The 27,055-nt window shown below is 37.3% G+C and overlaps 1 protein-coding gene across 1 annotated transcript in view; it reads right to left on the bottom strand.

Annotated features, from left to right (window-relative positions):
• LOC145772576 (A disintegrin and metalloproteinase with thrombospondin motifs 12-like) overlaps positions 1 to 27,055 on the bottom strand; it is a 52,653-nt gene that overhangs the window by 2,960 nt on the left and 22,638 nt on the right. The window contains exons 16-26 of the mRNA XM_082584438.1: positions 26,727 to 26,866; positions 25,789 to 25,902; positions 22,986 to 23,127; positions 22,474 to 22,600; positions 21,888 to 22,107; positions 6,910 to 7,247; positions 5,774 to 6,119; positions 5,265 to 5,414; positions 4,790 to 4,963; positions 4,374 to 4,520; positions 3,594 to 3,744 (exon numbers count right to left, since the gene is read on the bottom strand). Coding sequence (XP_082440564.1) covers positions 3,594 to 3,744; positions 4,374 to 4,520; positions 4,790 to 4,963; positions 5,265 to 5,414; positions 5,774 to 6,119; positions 6,910 to 7,247; positions 21,888 to 22,107; positions 22,474 to 22,600; positions 22,986 to 23,127; positions 25,789 to 25,902; positions 26,727 to 26,866 — 2,049 coding nt within the window. The remainder of the gene's footprint in view (positions 1 to 3,593; positions 3,745 to 4,373; positions 4,521 to 4,789; positions 4,964 to 5,264; positions 5,415 to 5,773; positions 6,120 to 6,909; positions 7,248 to 21,887; positions 22,108 to 22,473; positions 22,601 to 22,985; positions 23,128 to 25,788; positions 25,903 to 26,726; positions 26,867 to 27,055) is intronic.

The raw sequence follows: 27,055 nt of genomic DNA, 5'->3' as shown, positions 1-27,055 counted from the left end.
AGTTTCAATCAAAGAGACGGAACTAGGGCAGAAAGTTACGCGCACGCGTTGCAGCTACTAAATGCAATGAAAAAAAGACAATTACCGAAACAATCTAGACTTGTCTAAACAATCCCAATTTGCTTCTAAAAATTATTCCAGATTCCAGACATTTTTTTTCCCTACTAGACAGTTCGTTTTGATTCCAGATCTGGAATCAATTATTCCAATCTGACAACCCTGATTTTAAAGTGAAGTAGGCTACAGATAAACAAACGCTTGTTGTCACGTCATAAGGTCAATTGTCATCTATCAGAATTGCAGTAATTGTGATGCAGCACCGAATACTGTACTGTACAGAAGACTGAATGAATGCTTTTAGTGCTTGAATAAAAATGGCAGCAATAACTCGCGTAGATCGAACACTTAAAGAAAAAAATAGAGATTCTTAACAAAATCAAAAACCAGCCTTCGGGAACGTCAGAGAGGAAGTTAGCCGAGATTGTATTTTGTTTTGATTGTTGATGGTGTTTTAGTTGTGTTTATATTTGAATATTTGAATAAAACCACAGGACTTCACTTAAGGATCGCAGCAGCACATGATTTTTTTTTCTTTCATTAATATTACTGAACATCAGCCTATCTTGTTTCAACGTAATTTGCCGATGCTTGACATTTGTCACATTAAAAACTGGGAAGCAGCTGACTCGATGACTGATATAGTCTTTCGCTGCTTCCTGTCTGTTGTGGTATTTAGATAGCTATGGTACTATTTTATTCGTATTGTTTATAATTGTACCGTACTATTGTCGCAACAGACGAAATAAAAGGTTTCTCTCTCTCTCTCTCTTATAGCCGCAATTGTAAAATCCTTAAACTATTTTCAAAAACGATGAAAAAAATAACGAAATTCGTTCTCCCCGTTTAATGGGACCACCCGCTTAATCGGACCAATTTGGCTTGGTCCCGATGTGGTCCGATTAAGCGGGGTTGACTGTATTACTATTAGATATTACTGGTGTTAGTAATTTAAGTGTTGTTTAATACCAAACCCGATAATCATAATTAATATATAGACTATACTTGCTACAGCATTTTATGCCAATCTTCCATCGTATGTAAAAAAGTCAATACTTTCATAGGTTTCAAGAAACCATTAATAAACTCTGCTAGTTCAAATTCAAGTGTATATTTTGCTAGTGTTTTTAGTGTGAATTGCGCTCAATTTCCAATCTGTTAGATTTTTCATCCAATAATTTTTGTAACAAGTAGCTATCATCATCATCCTTAAGTTCCTTCCTTTCGTCGAGGGTTGGAGGCAATGAGACGCCAAGTTTCTTAGTTGTGAGATTTTTCTACTGCAGTTTTGTAGTCAAGTTCTGTCCAGTCTTCGATATCATTAGTCCAAACTCTTGGTGATCTGCCCCTATTTCGCTTGCCGTTCATTTTTGCTTCTAATAGTTGTCTTTGAATAGAATTATTGCAAATCATGTGGCTAAACTATTTTAATTTTCTTGATTTAATTGTTTGTAAAATTTCCATGTTGGTTTGTATTCTGGATCGTACATCTTTGTTTGTGATTTTATCCTTCCATGAAATTTTAAGAATTCTTCTATAAATTCACATTTCAAATGCCTCAAGTCGTTTAACCATTTGTGATGATATAGTGTCCATGTTTCTGCATTGTAAAGTAAAGTAGTCCATATAAAGGATTTCATAATTCGTTTTCGAGTATTGATATTAATTTTGCGTGTTATTAATGTCTTTTTCATTTTTATGAGGTTGTTTCTTGCTATTTCTATTCGTCTCAATAGTTCCGTATCGCATCTGCCATTTTCAGTTATTGTGTGTCCTAGATAGGTATAGCCTTTAACTTGTTCGACCAGCATTCCGTCAATAGTAACATTTAAACTTGGTACATTTTCTTTTCTTGTAATAATTATCGTTTTCGTCTTGTTTGTGTTGATTTTCATGTTATATTCCTTTCCAGTATTGTTCACTTTTTCTATTATTGTTTGGAGAGCTTCTGCTGATTCTGCCAACAAAACAGTATCGTCTGCATACCGTAGCCTAGGTTGGATATATTCATATAAGTAACAAGTATAAGAGTGTTCATACTGTAGGTAAATTGGTTAAATTAATATTTATGAAGTTATAGTTTTGCTTGAACTATTTGTTAGCCCATATTTCATCATTCGCAGAGACTACATGGCATTGCATCGAAGGCGATTGCCAATAGGGGCCACTAAACTTAGTTGTGCCTCGGGCCCCCATGGGCCTTAATCAGGCCCTGCATTTACAAAACTCTGAGGTGCCCTGAGCTATTTCTCATATTCGTTTTCATCTGTTTTCAAAAGGTTACTAGGATCATTGCTGCTGATAAACTTTCATGCACGATTGCTTTTGTGATATCATTTAAATGCATTTTTTTTGTCATAAGGTACCATGTATGATGCTTCATAGTCGCAAACTCTCAGTGTGGCACTATGTTATTGGTGTGGCTTTGAGATGGCACAGTCAATGTCTGTACAAGCTGTTCGGAATGTTTATTGCAGCTCAGTAGGTGAATGTGTGCATGAACAGGTGTTTGCCCATCTTGCCTGCTCAGGGAAGAGCAGTAACCTAATGTCAACTCAAGGCTACCTAAAGATTCGACCTGATTAGTCACATTCCCGATTTTACCAAGTTTTGGTGACTACCTGAATGAAATTTTTTAAAAGTTGTATTTTAACATTTTCTTTGCTGTCTTCCCCAAGTTACAAAATGGGTTTTAACATCATATGAAAGCGTTGAAAAACGAAGAAAATTTTATTAATAAAATTTCAGTCAGATTATAACCACTCACTAAAAGTCTGATTAGACGTTACTTTTTCTCTTTTTCTACTGCTTCTCCAAGGAAACAAAAAAAACTTTTGTATCATTACGAGTCAGCAAAAAGTAAAAAAGCTTAGAAAATTTCAATCAGACAGTAGCAGTAGGGGTAGGCTAATCAAAATCTGCAAAATGCGACAAATTCAGGCCGCATCTCCAGGTACCATGCTAATATTAAGTTTCACATTGACCTCGAAATAAGTAAACTTGACTTTTTTTATCAAAATTTAAATTTCAAGAATTTCTAAAGAATAGCTCAAAACGCCAGCGAACCAAGTGTTGAGATAAAAAGTGTAATAGTTTGGATTTAGAAATAAATAGCTTTAAAATACCTACCTTGTAAGTTTAAATAATTACCAAATCGTCAAAATTAGGCTTCAAAACGCGTATGGGTTGCTATTGGAACATTGTAAATATGTTGTGATTCAGGATTAAGTATTTTGGTGTCAAATGTTATGAGCAACAAAACAATAGTTTTCGAGATGTGTATAAAACATGGTAGCCTGTGGTTGTTTCACTGTTTCTCCCCCTCGTTGTTTTGCTGCTCTTGTGTGCCAATTTCAGTTTTGATTTTTACACGTGGCTAGGGTAAAATACTTTCTAATTTACTTACTTTGTATTAAAACCACAATGTCAGAGTATATAGTAAGCTACCAGTTTATAGTACACTGATTTATTGCATCACACACTGCATTAGTATGATAAAGATTACCAAAAGAAACCAAGTAGACTTCCCAGCTTACCATAATCAGTGACCCGGCAAGGACCCTTGTTACATTTCTTTGCTCTGTTAGGCTTCAACCTCGTATCACAAGTTGTGCTTAATTTTCCGCTATCTTTCTCCACACAATTGACCTGCCTGTGTTTTATTCCGAAGCCACATTTCACAGGACACTGATACATGAAAAAGCTGCATGTTAGTATTTTCAGTTACTTAAACAAAGGGCTATAAGTGAACAATTCAATCCATAACCGAATGGACTCCTCAAAAGTTAGAGAATTGCCAATTTAATCACTGGTCATCAATTTTTTTAATCAGAGATACAAGTAAGCTTTTCTAGGTGATTTTTGTGCGCTGATTCCGAATCTGCGCTTGTTTTTTCTCTAGCACATCAGGTTTTTAAAATATTTGCACTTTAATATTTTGCCTATTTAATAATATTCATAAATTAAGCCAGATTTTGTTTCATCAAAGCATCCAATCAATCAATGATTTATTTTTCGTCATTAACGCGTCAGGGATCCTATAAATTCTCAGTTCATAGATTCACTATACTTGTCGTGTACTGTAGCAATTTTTTGAAACAAAAAACTGCAGTTTTAATAAAGAAATGTGTAAAAATATTACAAATAAAAACAAAAACCAATTGCACACAATTTGTTTATCCTTAGGGTGGAATTTACACATATTGAATACGTTTACGCAACTAGTAGGCTATATCAAAAAACTAAAGATTAGCTGATACTTTTTTACCACTGCAGTTAAAAAGTTACATTTCAAACACAAGCAAACTCTTTTTTACCCTTCCCCAGTGGGAAACACTCCATTTTACACAAATTTTTTCCATGCATTTTTTTCTGGCTACAGGCTTTCTTGCAACGTCACACATCCCGAACTTAGAGCACACGACGCGCCTGCGCTGTATTCCTTTCCCACAGGTTGCGTTGCACTGAAGATTGTTGTGATTAATAGAAAGTATGAATTAATAGTTTATTTACTTTTTAGGCGACATAAATCTATGCCTCAAAAGAACACAAAAAGTTATTTTGTTTGAAATCAGGAGACGAGTCTGTTTAGTTGCACGTTCTGCACATTTTGAGCTGACAAACTAATTAGTGTAACTATTATTTTTATAGTTTGATTTATAAAGCGTTCGTGAGAAAATTGTTTTATCCCTTGCGAAATGCTGTTCTGACTGACAGTGATGTCACAACTCACCACACTCCATCGTGACGTTTTCCAGGGCTGGCATCTGTGCGTGTCGCAAGTTACGTTGATCTCAGGCAGTTTTGGAATGGAGCTACAGTACAAGGGCTTCATCAGTGTGTTTTTATGCACTTCCCTGCACAAGATTTTGCGGTTTTTTCGACCTTTTCCGCACATTCGTGAACACTGTCAAGAAACCATAGCGCAGGATGAAAGGTATAAACCTAACAGCACATAAAAATGATGGTCCACCATGCAATTTTTCACTTAGGTAGGTCTATGAGTACAAGGATCTGTTCTGCTTAGTACTTTGTCAGTAAAGTAGAAAAGATATGGCCCTTATTACCTCAAAGGTTTGATGCTGATGTGCAGAAGCAGGAGATACCGCGCATTGACGTTGCGACTAAGTGTTATCGATTTAGATAACGATAACAGCAATGACCTTGCAACAATGAATCTTAATCATATGATAAAATTGAGATTTTACCTTAGACCAACTGCCATATTGCCACTTGACGCATGGTTTCAGGTTACATCTTTGAGCAGGAGCGGGCTTCACTAAGGCATCGCAGCCATCAGCATTCGGGCTGCATATCACATTGCGTATCTTTGCTCCCACACCACATGTGGTAGAGCACTGAAAGCATTGGTGTACGATATTTGTAATTTATGTTTTCTATGAAAATGTTGCAACATTTAACAGACTTTAAAAGGAAATCAATACATTTCATTTAGTGCAAGAGCTTTTAAATGTTTTCAACAGTTTTTATTGCCTCTCATTTTCGACCTTCGTGAATTTTCGGTTAGCCTGCAGATATTAAAACACAGTAGGCCTACAGTAGCCTACAATATTAATATGATCATTTCGAGTCATGAGCATTTCCTACTGTTCTGAAGTATAGAAAGCAAATATGGTGCATCATACCGGATAGCGTTTTACGTGTAACCTAATTTTGCCAATTTGTCAGCACACTTGAGATAAAATTATCGACTTACTTGGCCCCAAAGCCCGGTCAGCCATCTTGGCTCCAAAGAAAATGTTGCTACTGTAGAAGTAGTCGTGGTTGTAGCAACACTTGTGACAAAGTTTTGATTATTTTCTAAAACATCTAAAGTGGCATCATCTTTTTCGGTCATAGGGTGAACAATGTCGAGAAGATCTTCATACTCTGTCGAATCTCTGCTTTCTATTGTAGGGTATTCATTGACAATCAGGTCTTCATTGACATCAAAATCTTTGTCAAACTGAGGAGAATTTGTTTTTGTGTCAGCAATCGGATCTTGCAATGGCGAGCGGTTGTCAGATATGGCCGCCCTTGACCGAAATCCAAATAAGGGAGCTCTAAAAACAAATTACAGTATGCCAATATAAACTTTCGTCTTGTGCTGAGAATGTAACCTACACTAGACTGTTTCTTTGCTAACAATATATACAATGTAGCCTACATCCAGTGATGTACGCGCATACAAAAAATATTGACGCCGTTAGCGTAAACGCAAACGTTCGAAAAAATACACGCCGTATGCGTTAACGTAACTTGTAAAAAAAGTTGGCGGCGTCAGCGCATACACTAGCGTAAACTCATTTTGTTTGCTAGGTGCCAAACATTCACACGGTATAAACCACTCGAGACAAACAAGTTTTATTTTGAATTTCCACGAAGAAACACAAGCATCTGAAAGTGTTCATTTGACATTTTGCTGTGTTTTGGTTCCAATATGTCTTTGCCCAGTGAAAACATTCTTTCAACTGCAGCGCTGGAAGGTATTGGCGTGTTGTAGCGAAAAAAATACATTAAAAAGTATGCGTTGACGCTATGCGCTAAAAAACCGCGAAAACTTTACGGCGTAGCCTCAAGCGCAAACTATCCAAAAAAATGTGGCCGCAAGCGTTAGCGTAAACAAAAAGTCTACGCCGCGAGTATGCGGCGTAAAATTTGCGGCGTATACGTACATCTCTGCCTACATCCAATCTAAAGCCTGAACGGCATTAAATAGCAATTTTTTGGAATGTTATACGTCAACAAGTTGCCTGTGCAAAAACTAAAAAAGTATAACTTCCTTTAAGAAAAAATTAATGTGTAAATTAGTTAGTGTTAGTTGTTTGAAATAATGTCAGCGGACAAAATTACTTCGCTTCAACAGCGTTGCATATCCCAGTATTGCAAGATTGCAAAGGTATCGGCCGTGTTTGGATGTCACAGTTTGTGTCTTCTTCAAAGATATATTCGATGTTTTTCTGGTTATCAATCTGCTGTGTATTCGCTTCTTTGTTCAGGATTGAAGATGATCCCCGTCCGATTGCACTGTCATCTTTGTGCAAGGCTTCATTTTCTTGGACGTAAGGTAAATCTGAATATTCATCATCTGAATGCAGCTTGTCATCATCGATTGTGATGACGTCACGACCGACGTAAGAAACGCACTTAACTGAGCGAGTCTGGTTCCCTCCGCCGCAAGACCGGGAGCACTACAAAGAGATATCGCTGTGATGAGAGATTAATCCAACTGCTTGACATCAATTAACTGGCTACACTGTTAAAAAATTTTACTGTCCTTTGGACAGGCAGCAAAATAACTTCCTAAGTAGTAATTTTATTTACTGTAATGGAAGTATTTTTACTTCCGTTGACAGTCATATTTTTAATGTTTCTGATCAGTAAAAATACTGCTCTGGATAGTCATTTTTTAAATGTTTCTGATCAGTAAAATTACTGCTCTGGATAGTCATTTTTTAAATGTTTCTGATCAGTAAAATTACTGGTCTGGATAGTCATTTTTAAATGTTTCTGATCAGTAGAATTACTGCTCCGGATAGTCATTTTTTAAATGTTTCTGATCAGTAAAATTACTGCTCTGGACAGGCAGCAAAATAACTTCCCGAATAGTTTTTGTGACAAACGGCATTATGAGAGTAAAATGACTTTCTCTACAAGTAAATATTACACACGTGCATTTGCAGATATAAATTTATTGTGTACAGCAGACCTCACTGGCGACAATGTTTCACAATATATTTCTCAAGATGTTACAAGTATAGCTATTTGTTTGATGTTTCACGAACACGTGAATTCGCTTTTTTAACTGCAGAGTTCAGCCGAGGCTATATTTCGGCGAAGCATGAAGCAGCAGCGACTGAACAGTGAATTTCTTGACTTGCTTCAATCTTCATAACAAACATCCCTGCCGAAGCATGACCTCGTTGCACAGTCGGAGTACTTTAGGGTGCACATCCCACTTTTTCTTGTCATGACGGATGACCCCAATGCGAGCAAAGTATCTGAGGAAACAACACAAGTTATATCAGTGGATCTTTTCAAATTTGACCGTGATATTTAGCAATGTTTGTAACTACACCACAATACCATCGTGTAGTGAAACCTTCAAATTGATCAGAATGCGTTGTCACTTCCACAAACCTTAGAATAATCGTCATCCTCTGGAGTTGTGGCTTGGAACTTGCGTACATAACTAGTATTAACAGTTTAACACCTCTAATAATCAGTCTGGATGGCCGAGTGGTCTAAGACGCAATCCCTCCGGTAATGGGTGCAGTTCTTACTAGCTGCAGTAGAGAGACACTGTCAAGAACTTCGTGGATTTGAATCCCATTCCAGACCAGCTTGTCACTGGTATGAATGACTTTGTGAAGGAGGGAGTTCCATTATTGTTATTCCTTAGCTCATACATAAACAATTAAACACATTACAGGTTTACATACCTCTGTATAAACTCCAGACTTGCAGCTGCACTATCTGGATATGACATTGCAAAGACGTAATATGAGCAGAAGAAGTAAGCCAGCGCTACAAAAAAACGACTTGGTTTCCATTGCAAGGTTGCCTTCGATGAATACGAGAAACTTCACTGCACTGGCAAGAGTGGGCCCTGCAGATGCAATGAGGCACAAATGAAACTACAAAGACTGAAATTAGTGCATATTTACATTTACCAACTTCATATTTAGGTGAGCAATTCAAAAGTTCACTTGTACATAGTGTTGGGCGATATTGAAAAAAACAAAACGATACGATATTTGAAAAAATACTCGATATTTCGATACTTTTCGATATTTTTGTTCTAATTAAGAAAAGAGTTTCTCAGTCTTCGAAATTAGTGCCGGCAATTGCCGAGGTGATTGCCGACGCAGATGCATGAATGGCGCATTAGCGTCGGCAATGAAAATGCCGAGGCCAAATGAGCATTTGTAAGGTTAGGGTTAGACATTCCTCCCGGTCGTTATGCCACAGCCATAGATTTGCTCCTTAGTCAACACCCTGATGGAGCTCTGCGAAAGAGGCGTGTGGATGGGTATCAAAGAACGAAAGCAGCAAAACGTGGACGCTTCATTGCGAAGACAGTGTAGATTTACAGCCAAGCGATGAGCCTCTTGATGTGTCCGATTCCAGTGATGACGCGACAACCTCATCCTCCGATACAGCATCTGATGCTTCCGATTCTGACTAGTTCTTCATCAAACAGACTTTGTGTTGCTCGCAGTATCCCAATTGTGCCGAAATTATGTTAGTGCTGGGTTTTTTTTTCGTCGAGACTTTTCGGTCATTTGTCCGAAATAACTTGAAAAAATTCGGTCATTTTTTATTTATTTCGGTCATTTTTTCTGATATATTTTCTTTCAAGTAGCTGATACAAACCAAAATTTGCACTTCCTGACTAGCTACAACATTAAGTTTCGCTAAGAAACGTTGTCGTGTTTTATCTGAGAAAAGTTGGAGCAGACAAACGTTTCTTCAACGTTCATCAGCGAAACTTCAACCAAACTTTTTTTCGGACTTTTGACCGAATTGACTATTTTTTTCGGACATTTTGCTAATAATCGATCAATGACCGATAAATGACCGAAAAAAAAAAACAGTGTTAGTGCATACGTAAATCGAGGCAATCTTCTCGCAGGGAGCTGTTAATTTGTTACCGGTACTTGGTTGAGCAATTAACGTTATTTTATGATAATTCAACGTCGCTAGATGTCGAATTAATGTAAAACAAACGTAAATTTCTCATTGGGCATTGTTGTTACGCAATATAACCAATATAAGCCGCCGGGAAAATTAAATCGATTTGTGCTGACTCGAACGTTGAATCAACCAAAAATTAACTTACTTTTATTCAACGTGAATCACCGTAACAGCGTGCGTATCGCGTTGTTCGCTTTATCGCTACTTTTGGTATTATTACATCACAACAAATCCAACAGTGCGGTCGTGATAGACTACTCTAGTATATTTTTCGCTTCTCGTTTTACATGTTTTGGTACAGTTTTTTTTTTCGTAATAAACGTTCACAGCTATTGCCGAGGCAATTTCAACTTTTGCCGTTTGGCCTTGGCAACGTTTTTGTAGGAGTTTGCAGTTACGAGTTAGGGCTGTAATAGTCAAAATATCGAACGATATTGAAATAAATATCGATATTGAAAAGATATCGTATCGTATCGAAAATTCGATATATCGCCCAACACTACTTGTACATCAGTCAAAATTGTACAAACGCTCATTCACAACTTACCAAAACACACAATTATTGGATGCTGGTACACGAGTTTCTTCAAACTGGGAGATAGCTGAATCCTACAAATTGAATTCAACATTTTTAAGATATTGAAAATAATACAAACATTGTCAAACACTGATATAGCCGCACTCTTATCGCTAAGAAGGCAATGAAATAGAATTTATTAGCAGTACCGGTAGTAGCATGGTGTTCATATCACACAAGTTATATATAAGCTATATATAAATTTGCAAAGTATGTGTCGGATGTTCTTCCGGGAATGGGAAGGTTGGGTGTTAAAAAATCTGTGTTTGCAAGTAAATAATAATAGATGTACGTTACCTCAAAGCATTGATAAATCGCTGAGCAATCTTCTTTAAAATATGTTGTAATCAGTTCCACTAATCCCACTGAGATGGGCAAGTTGTCTCCCAGCCGCCAGTTGTCTCCCAGCACATCATAAATGCACAAGGATAATATCCAAGTATCAAGTTATTCAATGAAATGAAATACAACACATGCTCAGGAAAGCATGAAAAAACCTAAATTGGTTTAAAACATGTATTATGAGACGTTGTCACGAATAATACCGGTAATAAGTACTGGTCCTCTTCCTGTAGCCTAATGGGGATTTTTCCTTCTTGATCTTTGGCCAGGGCTGAGGGTCTATCGTTTACCACCCTGGACCTGCTGCTCAAATTATTCACGCTGGTCACACACGAAAGATCAGCCTACCACAAGTTTTATCACCACAGCTGGATAAACCACTCAATTATTTAGTTCTCACTTTTTAACAGTCCTGGGCATTGACTAGGCCTATAAACTGCAACTGACGGCAGAGGTTTCACTCTGAGGTAAAATGGAGTTGCATCTCAAATGTCGTTACTCCCTGGCTACTCATGGGCAAGGCGTAGCACCAGATATGGCAGATATACTCTCTAGCTAGGGTCACAGCTTGTTTTTTTAAAACTGTGTAGGCTACCTAATATTTTCTCATTTTGAAGACAGTTGCAGCAGCCATGCCTAGTAATCTTTTGGCAGTGGCTATTTGACCGGCGCCGGTCTTTGAATCTGAAACACTATTTGACCGGTCATGACATCACTATACAGGTACCTTTTTCTTTTTCTCTTTTAAAGCAAAAGACGAAAAGCGCGTATATAAGTTCTAAATTCGACAATTTTATTCAACTTGATACGTGGTGCTTGCGATACCGGTACTTCGCCGACTCCTATTCTAGAGGGAATGAGTTCGATACTACCCGGAAGCATTCTTTTTTTTTTTATCTAAATTTTGACCCAAAGTGCATTTTGTAGTCAATTTTTAATTTGAGTTGCATTACATTTACATACTATTACCATTTTTTTAAAAGAAGCATTGTATATATCTAACTTGTTGAGAGCAAAAGTGTAATGCTTCGTTCGGCACACACGGTCACATCAATCAATCATTTTATTTTTGTCATTAACGCGTCCGGGACGAAAAAGATACTAACTACAAAAATTGGTGCTCTTCCACAAGACGCCCTGTTGGTCAACCAGACAAAATGATGACGTCACACATTGGAATGGACTATTATGAAGGAGGAAGTGCGGGGTGGAAATGGAACGAAATACACCAGAAGGAAATTGTCTCCCATTCATTCATTTCTTGTTCAATTTCAACAAATTTGCTATTGTTGGAAAGCACAAGCATAGATCTAACCAACTAAATTAATACCAAGTCCCAAAATACTACTAGCTCCATCTGGTGGCCACCTAAACTTGACCAAATTCAAACCATCACCAAAACTTCATTTTAAATGATAAACAATCTAAATCAAATCTAATTAAAAGAACATGTTACTGTTTATTGAAGTGCTAACTTTCATTGTTATATCTTATTCAATATGCGCGCAATCGTTGTTCGAAGACAGCCCCCTAACGAAGCTTTTGCCCAATGCATTTCAATGGCGAATCGATCGTCTTCCAATTCACGCCCTGCATGATCACGATAATTAATTGTCTCCCATTTATTCATTTCTTGCTCAATTTTAACAGATTTGCTATCGTTAAAAAGCACAAGCATAGATCTAACCAACTAAATTAATACCAAGTCCCAAAATACTACTAGCTCCATCTGGTGGCCACCTAAACTTGACCAAATTCAAACCATTATCAAAAGTTTATTTGCAATGATAAAAACATTAAACGACAACCAATTAAAAGAACTTGTTACTGTTTATTGAAGTGATAACTTTCATTTTTATACCTTATTTAATATATGAGCAAACGAAGCTTTTGCCCAATGCATTTCAATGGCGAATCGATCCTCTTCCAGTTCACGCCCTGCGTGATCAATGGTGAATCGATCGTCTTCCAGTTCACGCCCTGCATGTTCACGATAATTAATTGTCTCCCATTTATTCATTTCTTGCTCAATTTCAACAGATTTGCTATCGTTGAAAAGCACAAGCAGGGATCTAACCAACTAAGTTATAACCAAGTCCCAAAATACTACTAGCTCCATCTGGTGGCCACCTAAACTTGACCAAAATCAAACCATTATCAAAAGTTTATTTGCAATGATAAAAACATTAAACGACAACCAATTAAAAGAACATGTTACTGTTTATTGAAGTGCTAACTTTCATTGTTATATCTTATTCAATATGCGCGCAATCGTTGTTCGAAGACAGCCCCCCAACGAAGCTTTTGCCCAATGCATTTCAATGGCGAATCGATCGTCTTCCAGTTCACGCCCTGCATGTTCACGATAATTAATTGTCTCCCATTTATTCATTTCTTGCTCAATTTAAACAGATTTGCTATCGTTGAAAAGCACAAGCATAGATCTAACCAACTAAATTAATACCAAGTCCCAAAATACTACTAGCTCCATCTGGTGGCCACCTAAACTTGACCAAATTCAAACCATCACCAAAACTTCATTTTAAATGATAAACAATCTAAATCAAATCCAATTAAAAGAACATGTTACTGTTTATTGAAGTGCTAACTTTCATTGTTATATCTTATTCAATATGCGCGCAATCGTTGTTCGAAGACAGCCCCCTAACGAAGCTTTTGCCCAATGCATTTCAATGGCGAATCGATCGTCTTCCAGTTCACGCCCTGCGTGATCACGATAATTAATTGTCTCCCATTTATTCATTTCTAGCTCAATTTTAACAGATTTGCTATCGTTAAAAAGCACAAGCATAGATCTAACCAACTAAATTAATACCAAGTCCCAAAATACTACTAGCTCCATCTGGTGGCCACCTAAACTTGACCAAATTCAAACCATTATCAAAAGTTTATTTGGAAGGATAGGAACATTAAACGACAGCCATTTAAAAGAACATGTTACTGTTTATTGAAGTGCTAACTTTCATTTTTGTATCTTATTCAATATGCGCGCAATCGTTGTTCGAAGACAGCCCCCCAACGAAGCTTTTGCCCAATGCATTTCAATAGCGAATCGATCCTCTTCCAGTTCACGCCCTGCATGTTCACGATAATTAATTGTCTCCCATTTATTCATTTTTTGCTCAATTTCAACAGATTTGCTATCGTTAAAAAGCACAAGCATAGATCTAACCAACTAAATTAATACCAAGTCCCAAAATACTACTAGCTCCATCTGGTGGCCACCTAAACTTGACCAAATTCAAACCATCACCAAAACTTCATTTTAAATGATAAACAATCTAAATCAAATCCAATTAAAAGAACATGTTACTGTTTATTAAAGTGGTAACTTTCATTGTTATATCTTATTTAATATGCGCGCAATCGTTGTTCGAAGACAGCCCCCCAACGAAGCTTTTGCCCAATGCATTTCAATGGCGAATCGATCCTCTTCCAGTTCACGCCCTGCATGTTCACGATAATTAATTGTCTCCCATTTATTCATTTCTAGCTCAATTTCAACAGATTTGCTATCGTTGAAAAGCACAAGCATAGATCTAACCAACTAAATTAATACCAAGTCCCAAAATACTACTAGCTCCATCTGGTGGCCACCTAAACTTGACCAAATTCAAACCATCACCAAAACTTCATTTTAAATGATAAACAATCTAAATTAAATCCAATTAAAAGAACATGTTACTGTTGATTGAAGTGCTAACTTTCATTGTTATATCTTATTTAATATGCGCGCAATCGTTGTTCGAAGACAGCCCCCCAACGAAGATTTTGCCCAATGCATTTCAATGGCGAATCGATCCTCTTCCAGTTCACGCCCTGCGTGTTCACGATAATTAATTGTCTCCCACTTATTCATTTCTTGCTCAATTTCAACAGATTTGCTATCGTTAAAAAGCACAAGAATAGATCTAACCAACTAAATTAATACTAAGTCCCAAAATACTACTAGCTCCATCTGGTGGCCACCTAAACTTGACCAAATTCAAACCATTATCAAAAGTTTATTTGCAATGATAAAAACATTAAACGACAAACAATTAAAAGAACATGTTACTGTTTATTGAAGTGCTAACTTTCATTTTTATACCTTATTTAATATATGAGCAATCGTTGTTCGAAGACAGCCCCCCAACGAAGCTTTTGCCCAATGCATTTCAATGGCGAATCGATCCTCTTCCAGTTCACGCCCTGCGTGTTCAATGGTGAATCGATCGTCTTCCAGTTCACGCCCTGCATGTTCACGATAATTAATTGTCTCCCATTTATTCATTTCTAGCTCAATTTCAACAGATTTGCTATCGTTGAAAAGCACAAGCAGGGATCTAACCAACTAAGTTATAACCAAGTCCCAAAATACTACTAGCTCCATCTGGTGGCCACCTAAACTTGACCAAAATCAAACCATTATCAAAAGTTTATTTGCAATGATAAAAACATTAAACGACAACCAATTAAAAGAACATGTTACTGTTTATTGAAGTGCTAACTTTCATTTTTATACCTTAATTAATAAATGAGCAATCGTTGTTCGAAGACAGTCCCCCAACGAAGCTTTTGCCCAATGCATTTCAATGGCGAATCGTTCGTCTTCCAGTTCACGCCCTGCGTGATCAATAGCGAATCGATCGTCTTCCAGTTCAAGCCCTGCATGTTCACGATAATTAATTGTCTCCCATTCATTCATTTCTTGCTCAATTTCAACAGATTTGCTATCGTTGAAAAGCACAAGCATAGATCTAACCAACTAAGTTAATACCACGTCCCAAAATGCTAATAGCTCCATCTAGTGGCCACCTAAACTTGACCACATGCAAACCATCACCAAAACTTCATTTTAAATGATAAACAATCTAAATTAAATCCAATTAAAAGAACATGTTACTGTTTATTGAAGGGCTAACTTTCATTTTTGTATCTTATTCAATATGCGCGCAATCGTTGTTCGAAGACAGCCCCCCAACGAAGCTTTTGCCCAATGCATTTCAATGGCGAATCGATCGTCTTCCAGTTCACGCCCTGCATGTTCACGATAATTAATTGTCTCCCATTTATTCATTTTTTGCTCAATTTCAACAGATTTGCTATCGTTAAAAAGCACAAGCATAGATCTAACCAACTAAATTAATACCAAGTCCCAAAATACTACTAGCTCTATCTGGTGGCCACCTAAACTTGACCAAATTCAAACCATCACCAAAACTTCATTTTAAATGATAAAAACATTAAACGACAAACAATTAAAAGAACATGTTACTGTTTATTGAAGTGCTAACTTTCATTGTTATATCTTATTTAATATGCGCGCAATCGTTGTTCGAAGACAGCCCCCCAACGAAGATTTTGCCCAATGCATTTCAATCGCGAATCGATCCTCTTCCAGTTCACGCCCTGCGTGTTCACGATAATTAATTGTCTCCCACTTATTCATTTCTTGCTCAATTTCAACAGATTTGCTATCGTTAAAAAGCACAAGAATAGATCTAACCAACTAAATTAATACTAAGTCCCAAAATACTACTAGCTCCATCTGGTGGCCACCTAAACTTGACCAAATTCAAACCATTATCAAAAGTTTATTTGCAATGATAAAAACATTAAACGACAAACAATTAAAAGAACATGTTACTGTTTATTGAAGTGCTAACTTTCATTTTGACACCTTATTTAATATATGAGCAATCGTTGTTCGAAGACAGCCCCCCAACGAAGCTTTTGCACAATGCATTTCAATTACGAATCGATCGTCTTTCTGGATTCACATTGCGTGATCGCGATAATTAATTGTGTCCCATTTATATTGAAAAAATGCTAAAGTCATAGAAAGTATTAGGATCAGGCACACAAATAGCCTAGTTGGTGGTGTGATGGCTTGTCCGAATCAAGTAATGTAACAAACACTGATCAATAGGAAAGCGATGTGTGCTCTAGAGCGGTGTAGAACTTTGATCCTTTGGGAGGTCGTGGAAGAATTCTTGTCACTCGGCCCTCAGTCGACATCTATTGGAAAAGCTCGGTTGAGGAAGCAAGTGATGTCAGCTCCAAGTGCAGGAGCCAGAAAATTGTTCCTATTTGGATGGAGAAACCTCTGCAAATAATAAAAAGCAACAACAACCAGCGAGACAGTGGGTGCGGATACTTATGTTTTGTTCAATGCTTAGCCAAGAAATTTTTTCGCAACACATAGGCTAAGCCTAATAAACCTAGGCTTAAATATGGATCAAAGGTAAGTAACGAAACCGTAATGAAATGACTTGGGCTTGCATTCTCGTGTTCTTTCATTACCACACGAAGTCTTTTTCCCAAAGGCATCCGTGTGTGTAAACAAAATGATTCATAGGTCCAAACCTTAAACGTTAACACACAAAAATCATGTTACAAACGTAAGTTAAAAAAATTATTTTGTTTCATGTGACATTGCACTTTTTTTAGCCTAGTTTGTTTGTTATAGAATAAATATCACAAAGTAGGCTATGTGGGCAGCAACTCTTTTTTATCATTAGGTAGCCCTGAAAAGGGCTGTTTTTTTTTTTTTTGGCAAATGGACGATGTGGCGGCTACAGTAAGGGGTAGGACTCCCTTATGGCGCGGAGAACTTCCGGAAAATGTCGTCCCCGTGGAAACTGATGTCGCCACATAAATTCATCAAGATACCCAGGTATCATGGGCCTTGTGGTGCCACCCATTCTTTTAAATTTCCGTTTACAATTCAGCCACAGGTTTTCAATGTGGTTCGTATGAACCCCTGTGGCCGAAACATAATGATGGTGATGGTTGACCGTTTGGTGGCGATATCCAAGATCTAAAAAATACGAAAGCAACTTTAAATAAATTTAGTTAGCAATAAAGTTAGCCCTTCAATAAACAGTAACATGTTCTTTTAATTGGCTGTCGTTTAATGTTTCTATCATTGCAAATAAACTTTTGATAATGGTTTGAATTTGGTCAAGTTTAGGTGGCCACCAGATGGAGCTAGTAGTATTTTGGGACTTGGTATTAATTTAGTTGGTTAGATCTATGCTTGTGCTTTTTAACGATAGCAAATCTGTTGAAATTGAGCAAAAAATGAATAAATGGGAGACAATTAATTATCGTGAACATGCAGGGCGTGAACTGGAAGAGGATCGATTCGCTATTGAAATGCATTGGGCAAAAGCTTCGTTGGGGGGCTGTCTTCGAACAACGATTGCGCGCATATTGAATAAGATACAAAAATGAAAGTTAGCACTTCAATAAACAGTAACATGTTCTTTTAAATGGCTGTCGTTTAATGTTCCTATCCTTCCAAATAAACTTTTGATAATGGTTTGAATTTGGTCAAGTTTAGGTGGCCACCAGATGGAGCTAGTAGTATTTTGGGACTTGGTATTAATTTAGTTGGTTAGATCTATGCTTGTGCTTTTTAACGATAGCAAATCTGTTGAAATTGAGCAAAAAATGAATAAATGGGAGACAATTAATTATCGTGAACATGCAGGGCGTGAACTGGAAGACGATCGATTCGCCATTGAAATGCATTGGGCAAAAGCTTCGTTGGGGGGCTGTCTTCGAACAACGATTGCGCGCATATTGAATAAGATATAACAATGAAAGTTAGCACTTCAATAAACAGTAACATGTTCTTTTAATTAGATTTGATTTAGATTGTTTATCATTTAAAATGAAGTTTTGGTGATGGTTTGAATTTGGTCAAGTTTAGGTGGCCACCAGATGGAGCTAGTAGTATTTTGGGACTTGGTATTAATTTAGTTGGTTAGATCTATGCTTGTGCTTTTCAACGATACTAAATCTGTTGAAATTGAGCAAGAAATGAATAAATGGGAGACAATTAATTATCGTGAACATGCAGGGCGTGAACTGGAAGACGATCGATTCACCATTGATCACGCAGGGCGTGAACTGGAAGAGGATCGATTCGCCATTGAAATGCATTGGGCAAAAGCTTCGTTGGGGGGCTGTCTTCGAACAACGATTGCTCATATATTAAATAAGGTATAAAAATGAAAGTTATCACTTCAATAAACAGTAACAAGTTCTTTTAATTGGTTGTCGTTTAATGTTTTTATCATTGCAAATAAACTTTTGATAATGGTTTGAATTTGGTCAAGTTTAGGTGGCCACCAGATGGAGCTAGTAGTATTTTGGGACTTGGTATTAATTTAGTTGGTTAGATCTATGCTTGTGCTTTTCAACGATACTAAATCTGTTGAAATTGAGCAAGAAATGAATAAATGGGAGACAATTAATTATCGTGAACATGCAGGGCGTGAACTGGAAGACGATCGATTCGCCATTGAAATGCATAGGGCAAAAGCTTCGTTGGGGGGCTGTCTTCGAACAACGATTGCGCGCATGTTCAATAAGATATAACAATGAAAGTTAGCACTTCAATAAACAGTAACATGTTCTTTTAATTAGATTTGATTTAGATTGTTTATCATTTAAAATGAAGTTTTGGTGATGGTTTGAATTTGGTCAAGTTTAGGTGGCCACCAGATGGAGCTAGTAGTATTTTGGGACTTGGTACTAATTTGGTTGGTTAGATCTATGCTTGTGCTTTCCAACAATAGCAAATTTGTTGAAATTGAACAAGAAATGAATGAATGGGAGACAATTTCCTTCTGGTGTATTTCGTTCCATTTCCACCCCGCACTTCCTCCTTCATAATAGTCCATTCCAATGTGTGACGTCATCATTTTGTCTGGTTGACCAACAGGGCGTCTTGTGGAAGAGCACCCAAAAATTGATATAGAACCTACCAGCACGTTAATGAACGAGAAAAGATGGCAAAACCTTGAAAGGTTTAAAACGTGCCTGAATGAAAAATTATGTAGTAGGCTATATATCAGTAGTTAGCACGGCCACAAACGGAAAATTACCCAGAGAAATTCTCAAATTCCAGCAAATTAAAAAAACTCTAACTTTATTACTCACATTTGAAAAGACATAAGAAATTGGGCTGTAGGCAACTGAAATTAAAAATTGACTACAAAAATGCACTTTGGGTCAAAATTTAGTTAAAGAAAAAAGAACGCTTCCGGGTGGTATCAAACTCATTCCCTCTAGAATAGAAGCCGGCGAAGTACCGGTATCGCAAGCACCACGTATCGAGTTGAATAAACTTGTCGAATTTACAACTTATATACGCGCTTCTCGTCTTTTGCTTTGAAAGAGAAAAAGGTGCCTGTATAGTGATGTCATGACCGGTCAAATAGTGTTTCAGATTCAAAGACCGGCGCCGGTCAAATAGCCACTGCCTAATCTTTTTATAGTACGATTCCAACACTGGATCTTCCAATCCAGAGTCCGAATGCTAGAAGCTACGATACTACAACAGAGCTCGACTACTTCAACATTGTGTGTTCAGTAGGTTACAATACTGGTATACCGGGAAGATGTGTTAGGTAGTTCTTCACATTGACTCAGGGGTGCAGTGGTTAGAAAATTGTAGGGAGGGGGCAGAGCCTCACTGCATTGACTGACAGACCGACCTGCCTGATCTAAGTCATTGTTGTTCAGTGCATATTGCTTAACTATGTAATTTCGTAGCAGTTTAATGCAGTTAACTTACTAAAAGCATCGAAATAAATTAATTTCAATGGTACGCTATTGTTCTCATTTGTCCATGGTAAACATAAAAAAAATCAGCAAAGATACCATTTGTAGGATTAAACTTGTTACCTGTTCAGTGATACAGGTTTAACGATGCTACTTTTGCTATTGACACGCTTCCTCTGTCTATCTGAAACTTATGACTTCAACAAAACCAGCTGTAACTAAGTTACTGCACTATTCCTGCAACCATGCTTGATGCTTGCATTTTTGCACATGCTCAGTTGTCAGACTCAGTGTTGCCAGATGCTTAGCATCAAAAAGTAAATAAAATTTCACCAGGTTGCATGCAACTTCACCAGATATTTAAAACACCCTAAATAAAACAATTTCGCCTAAAAATACAAATAGTTTTTAAGACATAAGACACTGCCGTCACGCATGCGCAAACCTCTTGCAAAACGTTTTCTATACGAGCGGGGATTTTTTGCTTAAAAGTTTAAAAAAACTTTCTTGAAAAAAATAGATTGGGGGAAAATTTCACTAGATTTCACCAAAAAGTTTTCTGGTCCCAAAGTCAAAAAATTAGGCATCAAAGGCCTCTAAAATTGAATTTCACCAGAATTTTTTTAAATTTGTTATCCTATTTCCCCATCTGGCAACGCTAATCAGACTCTGCAAATTCTGAGCGGGAAGGCGGGAAATTGAGCGCGGACCAGGATAACATTCGCCAGCCCATTGGCTGACGACTGATAAGTGATAATAATTCTCGGGTTTTAGTCAGAGAGTCGAACCGTTTGACTATAAAACTCGGGTTCGGTTCGACTCTCTAGTACTTTCAGTGCATTTTTAAGGAACCAATATTACAAACAATTAAAACATTTTTGTTGGAAGCCCGTGAGTTCGGATCTCTAGCAAACTTTCCTTCCAGTCATGATTGTTTCAATTAACCCACAAACTCTATATTGCTGGCCAAGGTAACCTATATCAGATATCAAAACAGAAAGGCATGACATAACGTAGCATCCCACTGTTTCGAGAATGTGCTGGTGTGACCGTAAATATGTTGACCGGAAAAAAGGTTGACGTTTCGTAGAAGTGCTAAATATATTGCTGCACAGGAGTATAGTAGCCTAATCGGACTAAAATAACGGTGTTAATAAAATGTTACTGCCCAAATAGCCTACCGTACCTATAGTACAATTACTGCCAATGCAAGTTAAAAAAAAACTATAAAAAGTCAGTGAAATTTTACTATTTTTGTCAGTAAAATTGCAAAACACTTTCACAGACCAGTAAATTCACTTCCAAAAAAGAAGTGAAATCATCTACTACAAAAAGAAGTAAAATTTAAAACTGCTCAATCAGTGATTCTACTATATTTGGAGTAAAAAAACGTCTTTGTCTAGTAAATATACCACAAAATGGCCAGTAATTTCAAGTACTGTAACAAGATAGTAATATTCTACTGCTCTTTTGACAGTAAAATTACGAAAATTTTTAACAGTGTAGGCTTCTTTTCAGTAATTTTTCTTGACAATGCAAATGATGACGATTCTTTTAGAAGGCAATGTCAAAATTTGTAAAACAAAATACCTGGTTTGATTTTATAAACAACAAAGCAGTAATGACAATTGCGTACATTTTCCCAATCGCTAGTTCTCCACATCGGACATGGTGTTTGACTTTTCACCAAACAAGAGCGCGTCGTTTCTGGCTGCATAGAAAGTTTGCACCGAGCCTTGTTGAGAACCACCTGCTCGTCGTCTTTTACGTTTCGAACACATATAACTTTTCGCTTTTGGTGTCCCATCTTCTTACCACATGTCACAGAGCAAGGTTCCCAAGGCGTGTAAAACCATCTGAACAGTAGTTTAACATTATCGCAACGTCAAGCGAAAAAAAAGATTACGCTCGGAGCCAAAAATTGACAACTCCAACTGTGTGGCTATACAAGATAAACTTTGCTGCATCACGAAAATGCTGTGACCTTCTGCAATAATACTTTAAATGCAATCAAACTTTAGATTAGTGAGTGTTTTGTTTTAAAGTAAAATGTGTACCGAGAAACTGCTACAAATAATGCAAAAACACCAAAATTTCCAAAACCTTGAAATTAGTAATAATAATAGATAATAATCGTGTTTTTATTTGCGCCCATTGCATTGCAATAACATAACCTTCAAATCAATTAATCAGTTTGTCATTCAAAAATTAATTATATTTACTCAGGTTGGCACTTCGGGTACAAGCATATCCTCCTTCTATCATCCGGTCTAGTTGCAATGTCACAAAAATCTTCTTCCACAACACCAGATTTTCTTTCGACGCAAATTGCAGAAGACATTTGAAGCCCTGGAGTAAAAAAAAGTAAAAACCGTTTGTAGCCCCAAAAGAACGTAATGCACCTGACTGCGCCTTTATACCACTGTGCTATGGCCTTGTCTGCTTTGTAAGCTATAAGTGCTGAGATCAATGCATGTTTGCTTTGAATACAAAGCTAGCCTATATAAAATAAAACATTTTTGTCATTATTATTTATATGTAACTATCGTAAGGCAAACAACCTTGCACATTTCGAACTTTATGCGTTTAATAAAATTATAATAATGAATGGTAAATGGTTACAATTCTGTCAGGATCTATCTTTGCATCGGCATCTTTTTGTGCATCTTGTTGTAATTTAAGGGAAGAAATTGTTTAATTCAGGAAAGTACATAAAAAACGTCTTTTTATTAACCTCTTCCACATGTTCTTGAACAGGCTCCCCATGGCTGCATCATCCATTGAAACTGAGGAAGGTTTTCCACAAACACAGCAGTTACATTGTGAGGCATGATGTAGGAAATCTCAACTCCAGGATTTGTCTCCACAAAGAGCAACTGAAATAAAATGGAAGTGAAAATTAAGACATTACAGTAAAAGCTTGTTAGAGCGCGAGTCGACGATAAAGATTAGGACATTCGAATGAAACGCCTCGGTTTTTTAGATTTTACAAAAAAGCCTGCATGGCAATAGCTGGCTAGTGGCTACATTTAGGGCCAACAATTATAGCTTGTTATATATTGTTATAAAAGTAAAGGTGAGTCTCACGCTTGATCCAAGCATCAGGTTCTTATTATACTAAGGCCAGGGGTGGGGAACCTTTTTAGTATTGCGGGCCACATAAAATGAGAAATAACAAAGGCGGGCCACTAAAAATTTCGAAATTTTAGCTAGTAGCTTGACAACGGTGACAATGCATTCTTTCACGAATTCTCCATCTGCATGTGGTTTCAGCTTCTTTGTTATCAGTTCAGTATGGTAACTTCATAACTCGTTCTGACAATATCTTCACCCTGTTTGCAGTAGCCTACCTTGACAAAGTGCTTTGCTGCGCTTGTAACTCTCTTCTAAGGACACTAATCTTATCCTGCCTCGCCTGCCCTGTTAGCTGTTTCAAATAGCAGGAGTCATAATGACGCTCTAAATGTGATTTTTTCTTTGCTGCTACAGATTTACCACAAACAATGCACACAGGTTTGCCACTTAGGCTACTTCAACAAAATACAAGTTTGTCCAATCTTTCTGGAACATTCTGCCTTCATCACTAATCTTTCTTTTCTTTGCAGAAGCCATTATACAACGTAAAATTTTGCTAATTTGAGAAGTAGGCTACTCTGCAAAACACTTTTCACGAATGGCATAACTGACCGATTAACAATAACTGGTCACATTGTTGTTACAAATTGCCTTCTATGATGGATTAACTAGTCATAGAAAGCCATTCGCAATATACCGAGAATGCAGAGCCTAGCCTACTCTTTTTTGAGCTGTTGTTTCAATATATTTTGGGTAAAGAAATATTGACGCGGGCCACATGGAACAGTCACGCGGGCCGCATTTGGCCCGCGGGCCGCAGGTTCCCCACCCCTGTACTAAGCTTTCGGCTAACGAGAGTAGAGTGGCCAGCTTCTTTCTCTCGGCCACCTTTCAGCAACTACGCTAACCCACTTTATTATACCCTGGGTAGAGGTGAGCGGTGTTTTGGAACAACCAGCTGAAGCCGGGAGTCGAACCAGGATTGCATGATTGGAAAGCGAAAGCCTTATCCGCACCGTCTTCCCACCCCATATTGTTATACCTTGACGTTAAATATAGTTATTACTTTCTAAAACCTTTACAGCCTGTTTCACCCTAAAAGGGGTATCATCAGAAGGTCCTGAAAAATACGCAAAAACAATAAATCGGTAATACAAGATATTCAACCGTAATATTATTAAGCTAAGCTATAGTTGTACTCGGAATGTTGCAAGCATCATATCCACTCACAATAAATCAATATTGCAGGCTACAAATGAACCATCTCAGTCAGGTTGCAATTGTAGGGTGAAATCAGATTGCCTTTTGAATGGGCAATGCTTGCAGAAGCCGTTATTTGCAAAGCCACCATTGATAACGGTTCAAAGGTTCTTAATTACATTGGTAGTTGCGAAAAGACTTTAAAAAAACGTTTCTCCACCACAAATGTTCTTCCATGGATAGGTCTAAACGAAATAGCACAGAACTATCTGCGGTTTGGGACCTAAAGGACAAGGGTGTTGATCCTAAAATATCATGGTCCATTCATAGCTGTGGTCGGCCTTACAGTGGCGGTGGCCGCAATAATTGTGGCCTTTGTCTTACTGAAAAGCTGACCATTCTAAAGCCGATTGTACCTACATTCTGAACTGGTGGGTAAATGTCGTCATGGCAACAAATTTAAATTCAAATAGCCTATTTCAAAATAACATAAATTTGATTTCTACAGGTTACCTTCACAAGTTTATCGCATTTTGCTTCTCCAAGGCGTCACAAATATTGCTATTAAATCTGATTGGTTTAATTTGGAAGTCTTAATTGAGGCTTTTGTGGCATCCGATGTTCTTTGTAATTCTGAAGGTTTTTTTGTAGATTAAATTAAGGTTATAATGTTTAATATCTTTTCAGGTATTACCGATTTATTGCTTTTGCATATATTTTAGAACCTTCTGATGATCCCCTTTTTAGGTTGAAACAGCCTATAGACTATAGAGGTTTTAAAAAGTAATAACTATATTTGATGTAATTTGCTCTGCTTGGATTTTTTGCTTGGCATTGAGCACTTTTTGTAGTATAAATAAGTTAGTATTTACTGTTTCGTTATAAGAGCAAGTAAGCCTACTGGCTCTGAGTTACCATTCAGACATAAGACAAGCTACCATTCGTTACTCAATCTCAATTTCTGGAGTTAAACCTCGTAATAATAATAGTTATGTAGTTGCTGAAAAGCAATTTCAACTACAATTATCACAAAAATGTAGGCTGCCATGCTATCATGATCAGCAAATAAGCAAAGTTGCTTTTGGTGTTACAAGTTGGGAGGGAAGGACGCATGCTAAAGAGGGGGGTGTCAGAAAAGAGATTAACCAAAGAACTATCGCGTTAGAATTCGTTTGAGAGCACAACTTTACCGTCAATTTTCGTAGCTTTGTTGCCATCAGGTTGTTTAGGCTCACAGGCTATTAAAAATTTTCAAAGCTTACCATCACAGCGATATCATGTGTTATTGGCCCGTCTGCAGTGATGTTATCCAATGTATTATTATTCATTCTTTGATAATGAAAGATGGTGCCAGCCAAATCAAAGTGAAAATCCCACTGCAAAAAAAGATCCCATATTCTTTCAATTCTTTTTAAACTACTGATATTACCTTCAATATTAGTAGCCTATGTGAGGAAATATATAAATTACGTACGGTACAGGCATTAAATAAAAAAATATCAAATTTTCAACAACCGACTGTACAGTAGATAGCTTCAGAAAAGCCTAGCTAACAATAATATTGCCATCCTCACTTGATATTAATTAGATTAGCGGAACAGTAGTAGTCCTGCACGTTGAATCTTACCCATATATTTCACGTTTTGTTTAATCGATTTATTAAATGTCTTAGCAATCTTCGTCGTGTGAGCCTCTGGGGCCGAGGGTTTATCCCTTTACCACCCCAGATTCACGATGCTCCCGGACTAAGCTAGAAGACTACTAGAGAGCAGCCAGCCAGTCTTTGGTTTCATCATTCAAGACACGCAGACCTTCCGCTTCGTTTGGTGGCTTGAAAACGGAACAGTCATTGATGATGTGATCTGCGGACTGCTTCTCGCAAGTACATACGATAAGTAATAATGTCAAACCAGTTGATTAGACTCGCCATGGATTCACCATCAAGCATTGATATGAATCTTCGGTGTTGCAATAAATGTATCATTGCTTTGTTTATTTGATTATAAAAGAGCAACAGAACAGCATGCAAGTTTTGAACTCATCTCATTGGCAAGTTACGACGTTTGCAGTGCACACTAAAAAGGGGATGACTGATGTAGATCACGAGGGTTATCTGGTGCCTCATGCAAAGTGTTGATGACTTTTGATTTGAGCAATGAGTACCTGAAGTTGCAAAGATTTAGGTCTTACAAAAGTTTACCTGGACTTTATAGTCGCCGTTCAAGTAAAACTCGTTTTCATTAAAAGGATGCCGCAGAGCGAGGAAATTGCCCGAAGAACTCGCTTCGTTGATTCTAATGTTTCTTGCACCTTGGGGCAGCAGTCCCACTACAACGTAATCTGTAAAATAAAGTGATCAACGTACAGTAATATGTAAAGTTATTTGTAATCATTTTGCTTTTATTATCAAGCCTAATGTGAATGAAAGCTCTGTTCGTTTTGGTTTTATTTCTGACCATCAAACGAAAAACAGTAGACAGCCGCCTATGCCAAACCTAGCAGAGGTTTAGAAAAAGGCAGAAGCGATAA

Source organism: Aplidium turbinatum, chromosome 6 (genome assembly GCF_918807975.1).
Source record: "Aplidium turbinatum chromosome 6, kaAplTurb1.1, whole genome shotgun sequence".
NCBI classification, from domain to species: Eukaryota; Metazoa; Chordata; class Ascidiacea; order Aplousobranchia; family Polyclinidae; genus Aplidium; species Aplidium turbinatum.
Note: the sequence above shows the minus strand (reverse complement) of the source record. Positions and strands in the feature narration are given on the sequence as shown.